We start from the raw sequence: 17,557 nt of genomic DNA, 5'->3' as shown, positions 1-17,557 counted from the left end.
GTAAATATTATATAGCGTAAATAAATCCCAACTGTGCCTCTGACATCTTGGTAGTCAGTGGCTACATAACTTCCATATACTTCAGTTGAGTCTTCAGTGTCTGTCTTGTTTGAAAGAGGGGAAAATTGTAGGTAGCATGTAAATTAAGCTATTGAACAACAGTTATGATTACAGGCAGAGTTAGAAAAGAGATTGATATAATAGTAAATGCATAGTGTAATTCCAGTGCAGCCCTTCATGTGCCGAGTTCTGTCCTCTGTTTCCAGTGTAAATGTTGTGTAAAGCAGTGTTGAAAATCTTCAGATACCTCCCTCCTTTTTATTTCCTGTAGCTTCATCAGTTTTCTTTTTTTTCTTTTATTGCTTTTATATAAAGAGTATGGTCTACGGTTGGCAAGCCACATATTTGTGAAAGAAATATCACAGGATAGCCTGGCAGCAAGAGATGGCAATATTCAGGAAGGAGATGTTGTACTGAAGGTACAGTAAATGGCAGGGGTGGTTGTTCAAAGGGAAAACTCATTGAATAACTGTTCTTAGGACTAGCTATCTCTTAATAGCATAATCATTGTTAATAGAAGATGTGTCTTTTTTTTTTTTTATTAAATTATTGCAAATAATGGTGAACTTGAGTATAAATCAACCTCTCTAACGCAAGGAAAATTATAAAGCCTTTTTTTTTTTTTCTTTTTGTATTATTCCCCAGGCCTTATTCAGACAAATGGTGCCTACTGTAAATGCATAATAGAAAACATTTGGGATGGTATGAGACTTTGGCCTTATGTGCTTAGTTATACAATATAATGCTGTGGAATTGTGCTGTTGAGCAACATGAGAACTTGCCTTCAGGATACACTTTGATTTTTCTAGAAATCTATATACCCAGGGATTTTTAACTCATGCTAATAATTTTTCTTTCAAGGTACTGCTATAAATGTGTTGGTGCAGGAAAACATACCATTTCTTACTCTGCTGAGTGTAGCAATGCTGGTTCAAAAAACATAACTAATATTTTAAATGTTTTGTATTTGTGGTAGAGGCTTTGTCTTTGAAAGATGAAAATAATTTTCTACATTATATTATAGTTTGTATGAGCCCAATAGTATTCCATTGTATTGTGGTAATTTGATAAATATATCTAGCTATTTCTAAATATCATCAGAGAGAAAAACACTGTCTTTACCAGAGATTCACGGTTTTTATTTTTTTCAGTAAGTTTATATCTGCTCTTTTCTTACTCTGTTCCAGATAAATGGCACAGTGACGGAAAATATGTCCTTAGCAGACGCAAAAACACTAATAGAAAGGTCAAAAGGCAAGTTGAAGATGGTTGTTCAGCGAGATGAACGAGCTACGCTGTTGAATGTCCCTGATCTTTCTGACAGTATTCATTCTGCTAATGCTTCGGAAAGAGACGGTGAGTATAAATAAACTTGATTTCCAAAGGGAGACAAGAATTCCCCACGTTGTGAAGACGCTGAAATACCTAAGTGGGATAAGAGGGTGGGGAAAAGAGTTAGGAGTAAGATTTATGGGTAAATTCTTGTTTGGATGTGATTGAAATCCACAACTTCAAAAGCAGTGGAGAAAAAGATACAGTTCCTGTTCTTGCAGTTGTTCCTTCAGGAATATTAAGTTTAGTTGTTTTGAAATAATAAACATAGATTTAACATCTTCATAAAAATTTTCTGCAGAAGCTTATTTCCATTTGAGCAGGTCACGCCACCATTTTAATTACAATCATTTCATGAAAAAACAACTTTTATTTAACAGACATTTCAGAAATTCAGTCGCTGGCATCAGATCATTCCAACCGATCACATGACAGGCCCCGCCGCAGTCGTTCACGATCTCCTGACCAGAGGTCAGAGCCTTCAGACCATTCCAGACATTCTCCACAGCAGCCCAGCAACGGCAGGTGATGGCAGCATTGTATTATTTTTAAATCAACTCTTTAATGTGATGTATACGCTGTAGGAGTGCTTGGATTTATGCAGTGTAACGAATGTGATGCAGAGCTGTCGTAGCAGTAATATGGCATTCTTTCTCTTGAGAGATGCAGTGATAACGATCCAAATTATCTTAGACTGCAGGAGAAATTGAACCTGTTATCCCTTTTTTAAACTTAATCTTAGAGCATGATTGTATGAATAATATAAGTTTGATAGCGATATAAGTTATTGAAGCATATGCAATTATATTTTGGTTTTAGAAAGCAGTTAGCTGCAAGGATTTTTGAGATGACTAGTAGCAGAATTCCTATTGAATGTAAACTTGCTGAAATCTTGCTTTATTTAGGGATAAGCTTTTTATTTTCCTCACTAGCCTTCTTAGTTATTTTATGTTTCTGAATACATTTAATTCCTGCAAAATAAGGTGTATTGCACAGCAAATTTAGCTTTCGGACTGTATTTTTTAATATTTGAACTTGGTAATGGGACATTAATGGTAATGCTGAAGTAGGTAAGTCTAATTTTATATGAGTTCAGAGAGAAGTAATCTACTGTATGGTTTGGAATTTTTTCTTCTGCTGTGTCATGAGTAACATCTCTCTTGTGTTGCATTTCCACAGTTTGTTGGAAATGGACATTTTAATTTATTGAAACAGAATTTCAATGTTGAATTTTTAGATTCTACTAAATAGTTGTAAGAGAAAAGTTTATTTTGAGTGCTCATACATGACGGAGCAAAAATTAGAATTGATCTGATGCAAATTCCAAATTCAGAGCCTGTATTTGAAGATTTTTAGATGCTGTCAAAAATTCTGAAAAACATATTGCAGCTGGCTTTTCCATAAAGCTAAGAGATGCCTGATTGATGGTTATGAACACTTTCTTTGCCCAGGGGAAAATAACACGCATACCCTCAAGGTTTTTAGAATCTTTTAAGGGTTAATAAAACTGCAAGACAGATCTTACCTGCCGGGTTGGGGTTATGGATTACAGATGTTTTTGCTTCTCTTACGTGTATGTTGTTTGGAGGGACCACAAAACATGAAAGTTTTTTTTTTCAAGTAGGAACCCCATATTAGTGGGAGAAACTCAAAAGCAGGATCCTTAATGCAGGGATTTGATTATGAAGGTTGTGAGGTCTCTTGTCAGATTTAAAACCTTTATTTCTTGATGTGCATTTCTAATGCAGTGTGAAAAGGGCTTGTGAAGGGAGGAAAAAAAAAAAATCCATCAAAACTGCAACTGTGCCTGACTCACCCTAGTGTTAGTGCTTTCCTGCCCTATTTCAGTGGTTTAGGTAGATGGTCACTTCCTCCCTGTGGACTGCACTGTCAGAAGAATCAAATCCTTCCTGAGAAGGAACTTTGAAGTTATCTCAGCTCTGAGTGCATCCGCTATATCTGCTTTATGAACAAGAGCTACCTTGGCATGGATTGACTTCCTGCTGGACATGTCCCTTTCAAGATCAGAACATCTGGCCCTGAGCCACATGAAGAAAAACACGTTAAAAGCAACTTCTCTTTGGAGCGGTTATTTGTGCAAGCTCAAATGTGCTGTAAGATCAAATTAGTTGCAACTGCTTCATTTTTTAAAAATTGGTGAAAAAATGGGGTGAAAAAAAGCTTGAGAACAACAAACCGAGGAAGAAAAGATGCAAAAAGTCCTCAAACTGAGCTTAAGGAGGACATTAAAAATATATTGAAGATTAATGAGTCACTACTTAGACCCTGTTCTGCCAAGTGTTTGTATGTTCATGAGGAGAGAAATTCCGGGGGAACCCTCTTAGTCCTTTCATACAAGTTGAACTACAGCCTGACACTTGTAGGTGTCAGTGCTTCAGTGGCGCTTTGGGGGTCTGGCAGGGTCTTCAGGGTTGTCCATCTTTCAGTATTCCATACTGGTACTTAACACCAGTGTGCCTGCGGTTTTCCCGGATATAGAATTTCCGTAACAATTGCTATTTGAATGTTCTATCCAAGCATTAAATAGCACTTGTAGTTTTCTTTAGTCCAGAGGAATTTCACAGATGTCTCTTGAACAGTCTTTCTAAATCTTTCAGATTTTAGAACATGTTCTTTTTATGTTCCAGATTCTAGAACATGTTCTTAATGTACTAATAAAAAGGACTAATTATGCCTGTATGGGTTTTTTCGCTTGTGAAGGATTGCAAATTATCCACAGGCAGTCTTGAAAAGAATCCAGATAATGAATCTTACAAATCTCCAGATACAGATAAATACTCACAGCCCTGGAGACTTGGAAAATCTATAGCCAGCTGATACTGAATTAGGTACTAAGTGAAATATAAGAGATAAATATATCCTGGGTTTGAGGAGGAGTTCTCTGAGCAGGTCATGTTTTAAAGTTTTAAGTGTAGTTTTAAAAGATGCATATAATTTTAAAGATACACAGAATGACAACTGTTTAGACAGGAAAAATGCATCTTAAATATAGAATGTCAGCTAACAGGCAACTTTGTATAATCTGTTAAGAGCTGTACTTAAAAAGCTAGAGTGAGCAAAAGAGGTCTCTGCACCCTAAGTTGGAGGGTATCACATATGCTCTTTCTTCCTTATGTGGTCTTAACTGCTGGCAGTGACAAGTTGTTGAGCTAGATGAGGTTTTGGTGTGAGCCATCCTGACAAGTGGCATTTACAGCCGGGCGCTGGCAAGGGCTGCCAGGTGGCGTCGGGGGGCTGCCCCTCTCCCCTTGGGAGCTCTCCCTCCTACACTGCCTTCCTCACCTGGGCACTGGAATAGCAACCAGGGGTCCTGAGATGCCCTAACCCTTCAGCCTCAGCAAGACAGATGTGGTAGCTTGAAGAAAGCTTGTTTGTGTGACAGCCCATAGAAGGTCCTTCTATGACCTGTAGAGGTCATAATTATTTCTGGAAGGATATGGTTGACTTCTGTAATGCAGTTGCCAATTTATGTATAGTGAGAGATGTGTTCTGTTCATTTGCAAAACAAGTTGAAAAACTGGAATATAGGACCAAAATCAACCACAGTTTGAATGTAGTTAGGAAGATGCCTCTTGACTTTTACTGTCTTCTCATGCTAAACAGTTTGAGATTTGCTAAAAACACATTTGGAAAGAGTCTGCGTGTTCGTATTTTTCAAAACTCTGTGCAAACAAACATGCTGACAGTCTTGTTTTGTTCTGAAGTAATAGCCACAGTTGATGGCACTAGTGTGTAGCTGACTGCATTTTGTCACTGAAGGTTATTTAAAAATGCTTCTGTTAGGCATACTTTAAAAAAAAGGGGGAGGGGGGGAGGAAGTGAGGTACAGGGGGCCCTGACACAGCCCAGATGTTAAACAATAGTGTGTCTGCACACAGTGACAACGCGTCTGTCTCTTGGGAAGTACAGCTGTCTCAGCTTTTAACAAGTTTCCATCACCTAGAACCAGTGACAGCATCAAGTTGTTTCCTGTATCATCTCGCAATATGAAATACTCAGTTGTAAGAACTATTTCAGTTGTACTAGACAACTTAGGCAAAATCAAGAAAAATTCTACTCTCCAGATGTTCTCATTTTTCCTTTTTGTTCTGTTACAGTTGTGTTTCTAATAGTTTTTTCCCGTTGAAACTTCGTTATCTTAAAATAGAGTAGAACTAACCTTTCACAGGCATTTTAGTTGGCAGGGTGTTTGCCTACATGGCATAGCAGTAGCCCACTCTACAGCACACTGCTTCACGTACTTACCTGCCTCTGTTTTGTGCTGTGCTCTTGGTGTCTGTATTTTAGGTAGTGTTCTTGAGAGCTGTTTTCTTCCATATTTATGCTCTTTTTGGATAAATGCAGGTATAAAAGCAGCGTAAAATTACAGTGGGTTTAGACTATGCGGAGAAGAAATGTAAAATGAACTTTGTCCTTGTGTAGTTATTGCAGTATTTGTGGCCTTATTTTTAAAGCAAAACAGAGAGACTGCTGTTTTGGAATAATGCTTCTGTTAAGCATTAGGAGATGCTTGGAAACAGGTAGACTGGGCTCATGGGGAAATTTTTTGTAATATCTCATTAACTAGTGCTCATTACCCAAAAATCTTTGGCCGGGGAGGGGAATTAGTTGTAGCTTACACTACTAGAGGCCTCTCTTTTTTCTTTATAAGACATTTAGTATACATTTAAACAGCTAAATATATGTGTCTGTTTTCAACAAGCCAGGAATTATTTTCAAGGGAATGAGGCGTCCGGTCATATTTTAGTCTAGTGCTGGAAGTGAAATATATAAGCTTTTAGCTTATGCACCTAATTTTAAATACAAATGAAAATATGCTGGAAATCTGAAAGAGGAATAAGAAAACTTTTACTGGTGAAGTTTGGGAACAAAGTAGAAGGATAAATGCTTAGTTTTCATTTTGCTTGACGTAATGGTTTTGGCATCGTTTTAATCAACTCTGGAAGCCCCCCCAAAGGGGGTTATCTGAATAAAAAAGGCATAAATAAGGATTTAAAAAAATTAGGCTGTACTTGTTTTTACCAATGACTTATAACAAGATGGTTGTTTACAATGTAAGGGTGCCTGTGTCTTCCCGGATTGTTTTAGTATTTTTCTGTATTCTGCTGGTTTTTAGCTGCCCTCAGGCACACAGTTTTAAAACTGGCAGAAGAAAGTACTGAAAAGTCTTAGTATGTCTTGGCTGAATAGCTAAGCTTTGTTTCTGATGTTTCAAACTTCACGTTGCTTCAGGAAAGCATATTCTGCTTGGTGTTTAGATGTTTGCTAATTCTTTTACTTTCTCACGCATCTTGGATGAGTAAATTTGCTGGGATCTGTTTTCCTAAGTCATACTTCCAGCTCTTGAAGTATCAGTTCTGATGAAAATAAACAGCCTTTATTCTTCGTAATGGATTTTTTCGAATACATTTGTACTTTATGGAAAGTGGTACTCATTATTGCATAGTAGCACCATCTAGCTGTTGGTACTGAAAAACTTTTCTTTCCCCCCTAATACAGACCTCTCTTTTATGAGAGGAGACGGACTCGCACCTGCTGACCAAGCCACTGTTATCTCTGAGGAAGTACCCTTTCCCCTCCTTGGCAATTAAGTCTGATATTATATAAAAAGCTGTGATTTGTTTGTGTCTGTCTTTTCTCAAATACTTTTTATACTTGCGTATTTGCTAGCTCTCAGGAATTGAATAGATATTTTCAGAATAGATATTTTTAGCATGTACGTGCTCTGGAATTAAGACTGTCTCTTTGATATGTTGATCCACTTCTGTTTTTCCAGCTGATTACTAATGTTCATCTGCTCCAACCCTATTAAATTATTTACTATTCAACAGATAGCAGCGTAACGGTTAACATTTCAACACACAGTGTGTGTTCTGTTCAGTTCTGCTATGGTGCAGATAACTACAAAAATACCTGATCTTTTGAGCTAAAGGAATGCAAATTATGTTACTTTGAGCTTTAGTTGCTCTCACCATTTAAAGAACAAGAGAGTGTTTTTCTTTTTAACTGGTCATATATATGCCTTTGTTTTACACTGTAAGCATGTATAGAAAATGCATAAGAAGCAGCGAGTTATTCTTTTTACTGAAACACATGGATGACTGAGTGTATGAGAAGCACTTCTGTCTTGTAATAGCTGTGGATTGAAGGCCTCATCCTCTCTGAAGACTGAGAAGTCAGGGGCATGTTTGTGTTCTACCTTTTATCTCTGCAAAGCCCTACCAAGAGGCACTCAAAGGAGCAGATAAATCAGCTTGATGGCAGCAAAGCCTGAGAATTAAGTCTAAAAATCCATGATTTCTACAGGGAGGGGTGAGGGGAAAAAAAAAAAACCATCGTAACTGCTCTTCTCCCCTTCTTCCCTTTCCTTCTCAATTTCTTGTACAGCTTTCAATATATATGTATGACTTCAGTGCTTGAAGCAGAGAGCAGTCTCTTTCACCATGTCCTTCTTTCTAAATAGCCATATCCAGAGAAGTCCTTGATTAATGTGAAGTTAGGGACAAAATGCTTGGAATTAGAAATAATAAGTATTAATAATGTGATAGTCTAAGAATAAAACCTTGTTAAATAGCGATCAGTAATTTCTTACCCACCAAACCTGAACTTTGAATGAAAGGATTTATTCTTTAGTTTTAGCAGACCAAGGTCATAGAAGTAATTCTATATGCAGAGTGGAATCTTTTTTTCTAATATAGTCTCCGAAGCAGAGAAGATGAGAGAATAACTAAACCAGGAGCTGTCTCTACACCTGTAAAGAATACAGATGAGATTTCTAAAACTATGGAAGAGGTTGCAGTCGAAAGAACTGAAAAACAAACTCCTCCACTCCCAGGTAAAAACACTAAAATATATTAATTATGCTTCTTGTTGAGAATGGGTGACCAGTAAAGACTTCATGCCATTGCATATTTCTGGAATGATTTCTAAAGTCTTAAAACAGACCATGTCCTGATTATTTCTGTTTCTGAATACGAACAATCTTGTGTAACCATAACCCCATTTATTTCTTCAAGTTTCATTCCTGAAAACGTAAGCTGTGGGGTCTGCCCATTATATAGGGGTCAAACTTCAGTGTTCAGAGCTGTGTTTATAGGTGCTGGTCGTAAAGAGTTTTGTCCTGATCCTCAAGCAAGGTTAAAATCTGTCATTTCTTTTCTGAGAATCAAGCGGTAGACTGGTTCTTACGGGTTACTATGGCAGACTATATTTAAACAAGGATGTAGTTAAGCCTGTTCAGAACTACTGTTCCCAAGGCACAACTCAAAACACTCTGAAATGCTTTGTAGCTGTAGCACTTACTGACTACAGTCATGGGCCAAGAAGGCTTTTTAACAAGTGCAGAACAACTAATAAAAGCAGAAAAAAATCTCATTCCTTTTTTTCCGAAAGGGAAGGATAAACTAAATGGCAGCAGATTAAAGGCCAGTTGGTGTAAAAAAGGAAAAACATAAGACAGGACACTGTTTGAACAGGCTGACCTGTAAAATTTTTGTTTACAGAATGAGGCCCTTTAGTGAAATTGTAAGTGGAGAAAGAGGAGCTGTGCAGATGGTTTAGAGGGGGCTGCCCCTGAAAGGCTGGGTAGCATGAGAAAAAGCACATTCAAGCTTGAAAATATTTGAAGACTTAAGAAATGAGCAGTGACACTTCTGCACGTAGTATTCAGTAGCTCAGTGACAAATTGGAAGAGTTATGATGTTGATAGATTCTGAAAGATCTTGAAAATGAGAACAGCAGTTTTTCTGATGCAGCGGCCATTACTTAAAAGATTGTCACAGGAGGTGACCTTTTGCAGTGGTGTTATGAAAAGATGCAAATGAAGTAAGTTTATATTTGCCAACATAAAAAAAGGAAGTGGTAGTGAGATTAGAAGAATGAATTCTATATTTTTAGAAGATATTGAAGATTAATAATTAGCATAATAGAAAGCCAGACAGGATAGGAGATCCTTGAGATGGTTCTTAATCCAAAGTAATGTACTAATAATTGGTTTGAGGGACTGGGAAGCAAGTAATAAGTACTGCGGGGATTTTGTTGGTTAGTGGGGAGGAAGAAATGTTCTGTTCTTGGGTGAATGGGAAGAGGCACATGGAAATATTTAGTTTGGATGGGGGGACATAAAGACAATATTTAAATTTGTGTCTGTGGATGAAATTAACTTGCCATAATATACAGTCTGAGACAAAAAGGTATAATAAAGGGCATAATCCTTTAACAGCGTCACAGAAAGCTCTAGGGAAATGAGGATCTTATAAAGATTGTAACGAAAATGTGGTTAGAAAAGCGGTTGGCAGATTCTGTGACAGTTTGCTACTTAAACTGAGAGGAAGACGACTGTCATGGTTGATTGTGTCAAAGGAGAGTATTTGTGCAGGGGGATCATCAGGGGCTTAGGCTAGGACAGGGTCATTAAAGACTTAAAGGAAAATGCTATGTTACTGTATGGTAAGGATGAAAGTCACATTAGAAAAAGTATTATTACCAAATTGTTGTTTGACATTCCCAATTTCAAACTAATCCGTTCAGTGATTTGAAAGGAAGACGGCGCAGTTGTTAGGAAGATCAGGGATATTAGACCAGTTCGAATCAAGCCTAGTTTGAATTCAACTTTTTTCAAGTGTGTAGGGATAAGCTTTAAACACAAAATTCTTCTAACATGACCAGCCATGTAGCAGAGAAGAGCTCCTGTTAGAGGTCGTTACTGAGGGAAGACTGCAGTGGCAGTTCCCTCCCAGTGACCCTGGAGAATCGATGCAGTAGAGCCATAGTAAATGCTTATTTTTAAGAATCACCAACTGGACCAAAGTAAGCATTGAGATCTGCTGACCTCAAAGCATGCAGCAGCTGTTCCGAGCATGTGGTATTTTCATTTCAAAAATTGAATTCCTGAAGGAAGAGAGCCAATGGAAAACAAACAAGTTATGTCAGACAAATCAAGGTGAGAAACAGCAGGGCTGAAGGTAGTCTGGTGAGCGTGAAGCCTTCTAGTTCTTGTAGTTTCACAGTGTTCAGAGTATTTAATGAAACACAAAGGAAGTTTTGTGATTTTTACTGAAGTAATAATTATGCTAGTAATCATGCTGCTTTGAATGGTACAGTGGGAGTGTCTTCTGTTGTTGTAAGTTTCTAATATTTCACTTTTAAGTGGGTTTAAGTAAGGTGGAAGAAGGCTACTGAAGATGTCATTAAGCTCTTATTTAAGTTAAGCTTTGTTTTCTTATCTTTAAATGACCAAGTGGGCATTTGAAATATTTTGATATTTTAATAGAACCAAAGCCAGTGTATGCACAAGGAGGTCAGCCAGATGTGGATTTACCAGTCAGTCCATCTGATGGTCCTTTACCCAATTCAACCCATGAAGATGGAATGCTTCGGTAATGTAACTCTAAACTCTATTCAAATCTGCCTGGTCCTTGAGCAAACCAAGCTTTTATCCAAGGTTGGATAAAGGTTGGATATCCAAGGTTGGATAACCTGTATAAATGGCCTGATGTAAAGTCCAATACGCTGTCATGATACTACTGTTCAGAAATATTAGGATGAAGACTTTAGGCTTATTCCTGAGCCTTGTTGGTACTTACATTGTGTAATGTACCATTTTAAAGTCTATTAATTTTCTATGGAAATGAGCAATTACAATGATCAACTGGTGAAAAGAATTTGCGGTGTTTCTCACTCCCTGGGCACCCCCACCCCTCCTGCCCTGTCCCCATCTCCAGAGAGGAGAGATGCTGTAGCATATTCTTTTCCTTTCATAATAATTGGAGAGTAATGTATAAAGGTCAGTGCAGAAATGTGCAAATTCATGACATGGAAATGAGTCAACTTAAACTGGGATCTCCTTTATGGACATCGGTGTACATGAGAATAGATTCTAGCTTAGTTTTGTGTCAAATTCATCTTAATCTCTTTAGAGCCAAAATAGATCTATATGCTAGCACAGGCCTTTAAAAGAAGGAATGTTTTTGGGAGTGTTAAAAGTGTCTTGCTTAAATCACTGTGTGAGCATAAGACAAACAAACCCCACTAAACAAGTAAATACAGGTGGGGTTTTTGAAGTGCTGCTAATGATTGTAGTGTAATGCTGTGGTTGATAAGCAGCTAATGATATGCATAGCATAATATCATCTAATTGAAATGGTAGGCAAATTAGTTCTTTGCATGTGTTCAGTCTCAAGTTTAGCAGGATAGTTTATGCTGTTACGCCTCTAAGTGGAATATTTTCTAAATCTCTAGGCCAAGCATGAAACTGGTAAAATTCAGAAAAGGAGATAGTGTGGGCTTGCGACTAGCAGGTGGCAATGATGTTGGCATATTTGTAGCTGGTGTTCTGGAAGACAGCCCTGCGGCGAAAGAAGGATTAGAGGAAGGGGACCAGATTCTCAGGGTATGTCAAAAACAAAAACAGTACAAATGTTTTCTTGTACCAAAGTGGGTTTTCTTCCTGTAGAATTGAATATATTGCCTTTGTAGTTCATACAGGGTTTTTTCTCTATGTACTTGTTAGCATACATATATTACTTAGCATACATGTATTACTTAATAGCAGCAAAATCTGTTACTGTACCGTTGTAGGAACGTTAGGAAGTTTTTCATCCAATTTCTTAAACTTGTTCAGTTGATAAAGTTAGAGGTTTTTTTAACTGTTGGGTGACTAAATTGTCAGAGGGCTCTTTATATTACTGATGTTTATAGGTGATCCATAATATCGATCTAAACAATGTAAAATGAGCAGCTGCCTGTTATTCTGGAAGCTATGCTTTTATCAAGAAATAAAGTGGGATTATTTAGAGGTGCAAGAGATATCTTGAGATAAATGCACTTGGTGTGTATATATGCAACCGAGTAAAAAAAATGACTTAGCAATAAGTTGATTTAGATTTCCTGTTGTATAGTTAAATCTCTGTTATAATGCCGTATGCTAAATCAAACTGATTACTTCGTTGGTACCAGGTAAATAATGTAGACTTCACAAATATCATCAGAGAAGAAGCTGTCCTTTTTTTGCTTGATCTTCCTAAAGGCGAAGAAGTAACCATTTTGGCACAGAAGAAAAAAGACGGTAAATATTTGTGTATCATGAGCAATGTAGTAGACTGCTCAGAACAACATAAAAAGTAAAGCTAATGAATGACTTCTGGCTTGCAGGAAATTGGCACCTTATGAAGACTATTAAGTTCTTTTGGCTTTGAGATAGGTTACTACTACAAATGGACTTGAGATTGATATTGTAACAGTACATCCCCCCCCCCAAACAAACAAACAAAACCCCCAAACCAAAACAACCTAAAAAAAAAGCCATACAAAACCCTACCCAAAAATAACACCTAGCATCTGACAAAAGTATTTGCATTAAACCTTGGGGGGCAGTAGGAGAGTATGTTGTAGCTGTGCCGTTGAAAATGAGTTACTGCACTGAGGCCAAGAGAGTTCGGGTTGTTCAGCCTGGAGAAGAGAAGGCTCTGGGGAGACCTTAGAGCCCCTTCCAGTCCCTAAAGGGGGCCTACAGGAAAGATGGGGAGGGACTCTTTATCAGGGAGTGGAGTGGTAGGACAAGGGGTAATGGCTTTAAACTAAAGAGGGAAGACTTAGACTAGATACTAGGAAGAAATTTTTTAAGCTGGGGGTGGTGAGACAGTGGGCCAGATTGCCCGGAGAAGCTGTGGATGTCCCATCCCTGGAAACATTCCAGGTCAGGTGGGATGGGGCTTTGAGTGACCTGATCCAGTTGAGATGTCCCTGCCCACAGCAGGGGGGTTGGAACTAGATGGCCTTTAAAGGTCGCTTCCAACCCAAACCATTCTGTGTGCATGTACACAAACTTCTTTCCTGGTCAGATTCATTCCTTCCAGGGGAACTGAATTAAGCTTGTGATACCACCAAATTTTTGACCATGAAAGTTGAATTTATGTTGGTAGAGTTTGCTATTAATAGTTATGCTGCTTAAAATAGAGCAACTCTAAGACATTAAGGCTTCTTGAGGTAGTACTGTATAGTTAAATCAAGGAGAATTAAGGTGGGCACTGCTTTGAGTAATTCTTGTGAGCGTTAGGACATCACTTGAACTTACATAACTTTATATTTCGGGGTTTCTTTTTCTTTTTTCAGTTTATCGTCGCATTGTTGAGTCTGATGTAGGCGATTCTTTCTATATCAGAACTCATTTTGAATATGAAAAGGAATCTCCTTATGGACTAAGTTTCAACAAAGGGGAAGTGTTTCGGGTGGTGGACACTCTGTACAATGGCAAACTGGGTTCATGGTTGGCAATTCGAATTGGCAAGAATCATAAGGAAGTTGAGAGAGGTATCATCCCTAACAAAAACAGGTATGATCTTAAAATACTTAAATCGTTGTTTAAAAACTACAATTTGAAATTCTGCATCTATGTAATGAATGATTGCATTTGTCTCCAGGACGCTAGTTTATAGAATTGGTTCAGTCAGAAAAAGTGACAGTGTGTTAAAACAAATTGAAGTTAAATATCTGATCTATGGATTTGCTTTTGACTCTGGTATAGTCCACAAAGAACCTTAAAACTTTATTTTCAATGCAAGAGACAAGCCTATATAAAGCTTTTGTAATGTGATATCAGCCTCAGTAGTTCACTCTTGTACTTTCTCATACAGAAACAACGAAAGCTTGATTCGGCAGGGGGTGGTGTTTTTTGGAAGTATAAGCTTGCTAGTCAAGCATTACTTCAGAAGCTGACTTCCTTGATAACTGTTTGAGATTTGTTGTCATCTTAGAGCTGAGCAACTAGCTAGCGTACAGTACACGCTTCCAAAGACAGCAGGAGGAGATCGAGCGGACTTTTGGAGGTTCCGAGGTTTGCGTAGCTCAAAAAGAAATCTCCGAAAAAGCAGAGAAGATCTTTCTGCCCAACCTGTTCAGACAAAGTTTCCTGCCTATGAAAGAGTTGTTCTTCGGGAAGGTATGCCTTTGTTCTTACTGTTGCAGGTTAACAGGTTCATGTGGTTTGCTTTGTGTTAGCCTGTGTATTTAAGAGTATTTTGCATTTGTTTTAAGCAATCAATATATTTTGACCTTTTTTCCCTTCAATTCTAGCTGGGTTTCTCAGACCTGTAACCATTTTTGGTCCAATAGCTGATGTTGCACGGGAGAAACTTGCTAGAGAAGAACCAGATATCTTTCAAATTGCAAGTAAGTGTGAGATCAGGATTTTCTGCAGTTAGGAATTAGTCAGCTTTCTTTTGCTAGATTGTGTGTACATTATTGCTTTAGCTGTTAATGTGTTTAATAGGATGCTGAGAATGTAAAGGAAGAGACTAAACGTAATCTCTTTTCGCTATTTGGTTGCTGATAATTCTCTGAAGATAAAAGTAATATTAGTTCTGTTTATAGCCTTCTCAAATTTCATTTTAATCCAGTACCTTATCCTGTTTCTAAGTGCTTTTGTAAAGACGTAGTGATTTTTATGGACAAATTGGTGGGTAGGTTTTTGTGTATTATTTGGAAGTAGGAGGAGTGTCTTCAATCTGAGTGGACAGTTTGAGCTATGAAATGGTTTGTTTTATCTTCATGAGGGAATGTAGAATATGTCATAAACTTACAACAGATTTTTACTGTGTCCTCTACCAGAAAGTGAACCAAGAGATGCTGGTACTGACCAACGTAGTTCTGGCATTATTCGTCTTCACACTATAAAACAGATCATCGATAGAGTAAGTCTTTTATTGTCACTGTACTTCTAACACAAGAAGAGTAAAACTGGTATCATCAAGTAGCGTTGGGTGTTTTAAATGTAGAAGAATAACTAGTGACTGTGTTTGCTTTAAAAATGACTTTTTCATTTTTCTATTGGTTAATTTAAAAAAAAAAAAAAAAGAAAGAAAAAAAGAGAAAAACAGAACACCACCCCTTTCCTCTTCCATGTAACTGCAGCCTAGAAGTAGGTCTAGGCTTTGTTCCAGGGAGTGCTGTGCTTTCTTCTTTAAGGCTGTTCTAAGCTGTTTCCTCTTTCACTTAAAGCCATGGTGTGACATTACAGCTAGAAACTGTTACTTTATTTAGAGAGTCGTTAAGTTTTCCAACACCCCAATTTACAAATTAATAACTTGATGTCATTTTTTTGTGCAAGTTCTAGGGGAAAGGGTCCTTCAGTCTCACTTCCTTAATATCTTTAAAACTGCTGACATTAGTTCATGGTGTGAGGCTCTACTCCTCACCTTATTTCATTACTTAAAAACAAACTGCAAGTCTTTCAGATGTCCTGGGGGGGGGGAAAGCAGCGAAGTGGGGATGCTGTGTGCTTGAGATGAATCTTGCACTGGATGAAAGTTGTCCAAGTTCTTGCATTCAGAGTGATTTATTTTGTTGTTGTTTTAAAGGAAGATGGAGGTGGGTAATGGGACTAGGTCTTGTGTTTCTATCTTTCCTTTTTTCCTATTAGCAAAATACTAGTAGGAAACTCTTTAGTTAAGTGCTTGCTTGCTTCACGGAGATTTTTTTTTTTAAATAGGGAGTTAAATATTAAAAAGCTTGTAGTTACACAGTCAGTCCTACAGTTCAAAATGTATATGCCTATGTAGCCTGGTATTGGAATTGGTTTGGTTACTATTATTCAAATAGGAGAAGAATTTAAATCAATACTTGGAAACAATGAGCTATGTAAAGTTAATACAAAACAAATTTGTGGAGGATGTTTTAAAAAAAAAATAATCTAGTACATAAGTCAATCACTTTTCTTCCTTTCTGTCATTTTTATCACAACAGGACAAACATGCTTTATTAGATGTCACTCCTAATGCAGTGGACCGTCTGAATTATGCCCAGTGGTATCCTATTGTAGTGTTCCTAAATCCTGATTCTAAGCAGGGTGTAAAGACTATGAGAATGAGGTTGTGCCCAGAATCACGAAAAAGTGCCAGAAAGCTGTATGAAAGAGCTCACAAGCTACGTAAAAATAATCACCATCTCTTTACAAGTAAGTAATTGGATATACTGGATTAGTATTTCCGAGAGGGAGGGTGAGGTGAGATGAGAGTAACGTTTTCCTCCAGGCTTTTCTGCAAATGGACCAGGTCAGGCAGTTGTTGACTTGTTCAGGCTCCCCTGTTCAATAACCAATAGTTCATTGATGTGTGTGTCATTTGCACGTAACTGCAAAGACGTAAAGCAATCTGAAACATCGAAATGACACTTCTAGTAGATCTGGTGGTTTTGCAGGATCATCAGCCAAAATCAAACATGTGAATAAATAGGAAGATGATGTAACTTTTTCTTTAGTCTGGCTGAACTGAAGCCTCACTTTATACTAAGCTACTGTTAAGTCAGTATTTCCTATGGGATAAAATGTCCCAAACCACATCAGGCCTTAAGGTTGCTTTGAATGCTAATAGTTACATTACTATTTAAATCTCATGGTTTTAATCTGCCAGTTTGTATTGTTTTTATTACTGGTGGTGCAGATCACAGTTCTGCAGAAATCATAAGTCAAACTAACCTGCTGTACTTCTAGCTACCATTAACTTGAATTCAATGAATGAAGGATGGTATGGAGCTCTAAAGGAAGCAATTCAGCAACAACAGAACCAACTAGTGTGGGTTTCGGAAGGAAAGGTAAGAAATATGTTTGGGGAGAAATGACAGAACTATATTTATGTGAGATTTTTTGTTCCTTCATTCTTCCTGGTGTTACAGATATGGGCAGATACTTGTGGAATGAAGTTTCTTTTCCTTTTTTCCTCCTCATTTTAACCATCATTTGAAGATCGAAAGCAGTAATGCCTCATGGCTATGTAAACTGCTCAGAATGGGTTTGTTGCTATATTAGTGCAGTTATTCCGTTAATGAGGGCTGTACAGTTGTCTTTTTGCATGTAGCCGTGTAGTAAGTGAGAGCATTTGCCCATTGCCACTGTTAACTGGGGGATATATTAATTGCTTTGAAGACTTTGTGGAGATCAGATGTTTTGTCATTAATAACTTCTGGGTGTTCTGCTGCATTCGTACTAGGGGCTGGGATTGCCTGGTGAAAAATTGTTTTTTCATTAGTATAAAAGCAAGTGGCATATTTATGTTCTTTCTGACTTTTCTGAGAACTGTGTTCTCTCAGCTGTGAGAACGCAGATACAAAGTCACAAGTTAGTATTCTCTCTGCTCCCTGCTAAAACTCGCAC

The 17,557-nt window shown here is 37.7% G+C and overlaps 1 protein-coding gene across 11 annotated transcripts in view; it reads left to right on the top strand.

Annotated features, from left to right (window-relative positions):
- Nucleotides 1-17,557, top strand: part of TJP1 (tight junction protein 1) — a 164,221-nt gene that overhangs the window by 127,735 nt on the left and 18,929 nt on the right. For all 11 annotated transcript variants that reach the window (XM_063346816.1, XM_063346815.1, XM_063346813.1 and 8 more), the window contains 13 exons: nucleotides 376-479; nucleotides 1,248-1,416; nucleotides 1,773-1,917; nucleotides 8,112-8,248; nucleotides 10,685-10,790; nucleotides 11,653-11,803; nucleotides 12,370-12,478; nucleotides 13,525-13,744; nucleotides 14,166-14,350; nucleotides 14,485-14,580; nucleotides 15,019-15,101; nucleotides 16,153-16,363; nucleotides 16,898-16,998. In XM_063346816.1, coding sequence (XP_063202886.1) covers nucleotides 376-479; nucleotides 1,248-1,416; nucleotides 1,773-1,917; nucleotides 8,112-8,248; nucleotides 10,685-10,790; nucleotides 11,653-11,803; nucleotides 12,370-12,478; nucleotides 13,525-13,744; nucleotides 14,166-14,350; nucleotides 14,485-14,580; nucleotides 15,019-15,101; nucleotides 16,153-16,363; nucleotides 16,898-16,998 — 1,817 coding nt within the window. The remainder of the gene's footprint in view (nucleotides 1-375; nucleotides 480-1,247; nucleotides 1,417-1,772; nucleotides 1,918-8,111; nucleotides 8,249-10,684; nucleotides 10,791-11,652; nucleotides 11,804-12,369; nucleotides 12,479-13,524; nucleotides 13,745-14,165; nucleotides 14,351-14,484; nucleotides 14,581-15,018; nucleotides 15,102-16,152; nucleotides 16,364-16,897; nucleotides 16,999-17,557) is intronic.

Source organism: Chroicocephalus ridibundus, chromosome 9 (assembly GCF_963924245.1).
Source record: "Chroicocephalus ridibundus chromosome 9, bChrRid1.1, whole genome shotgun sequence".
Taxonomy (NCBI): domain Eukaryota; kingdom Metazoa; phylum Chordata; class Aves; order Charadriiformes; family Laridae; genus Chroicocephalus; species Chroicocephalus ridibundus.
This window is presented reverse-complemented; position numbering and strand designations above follow the sequence as displayed.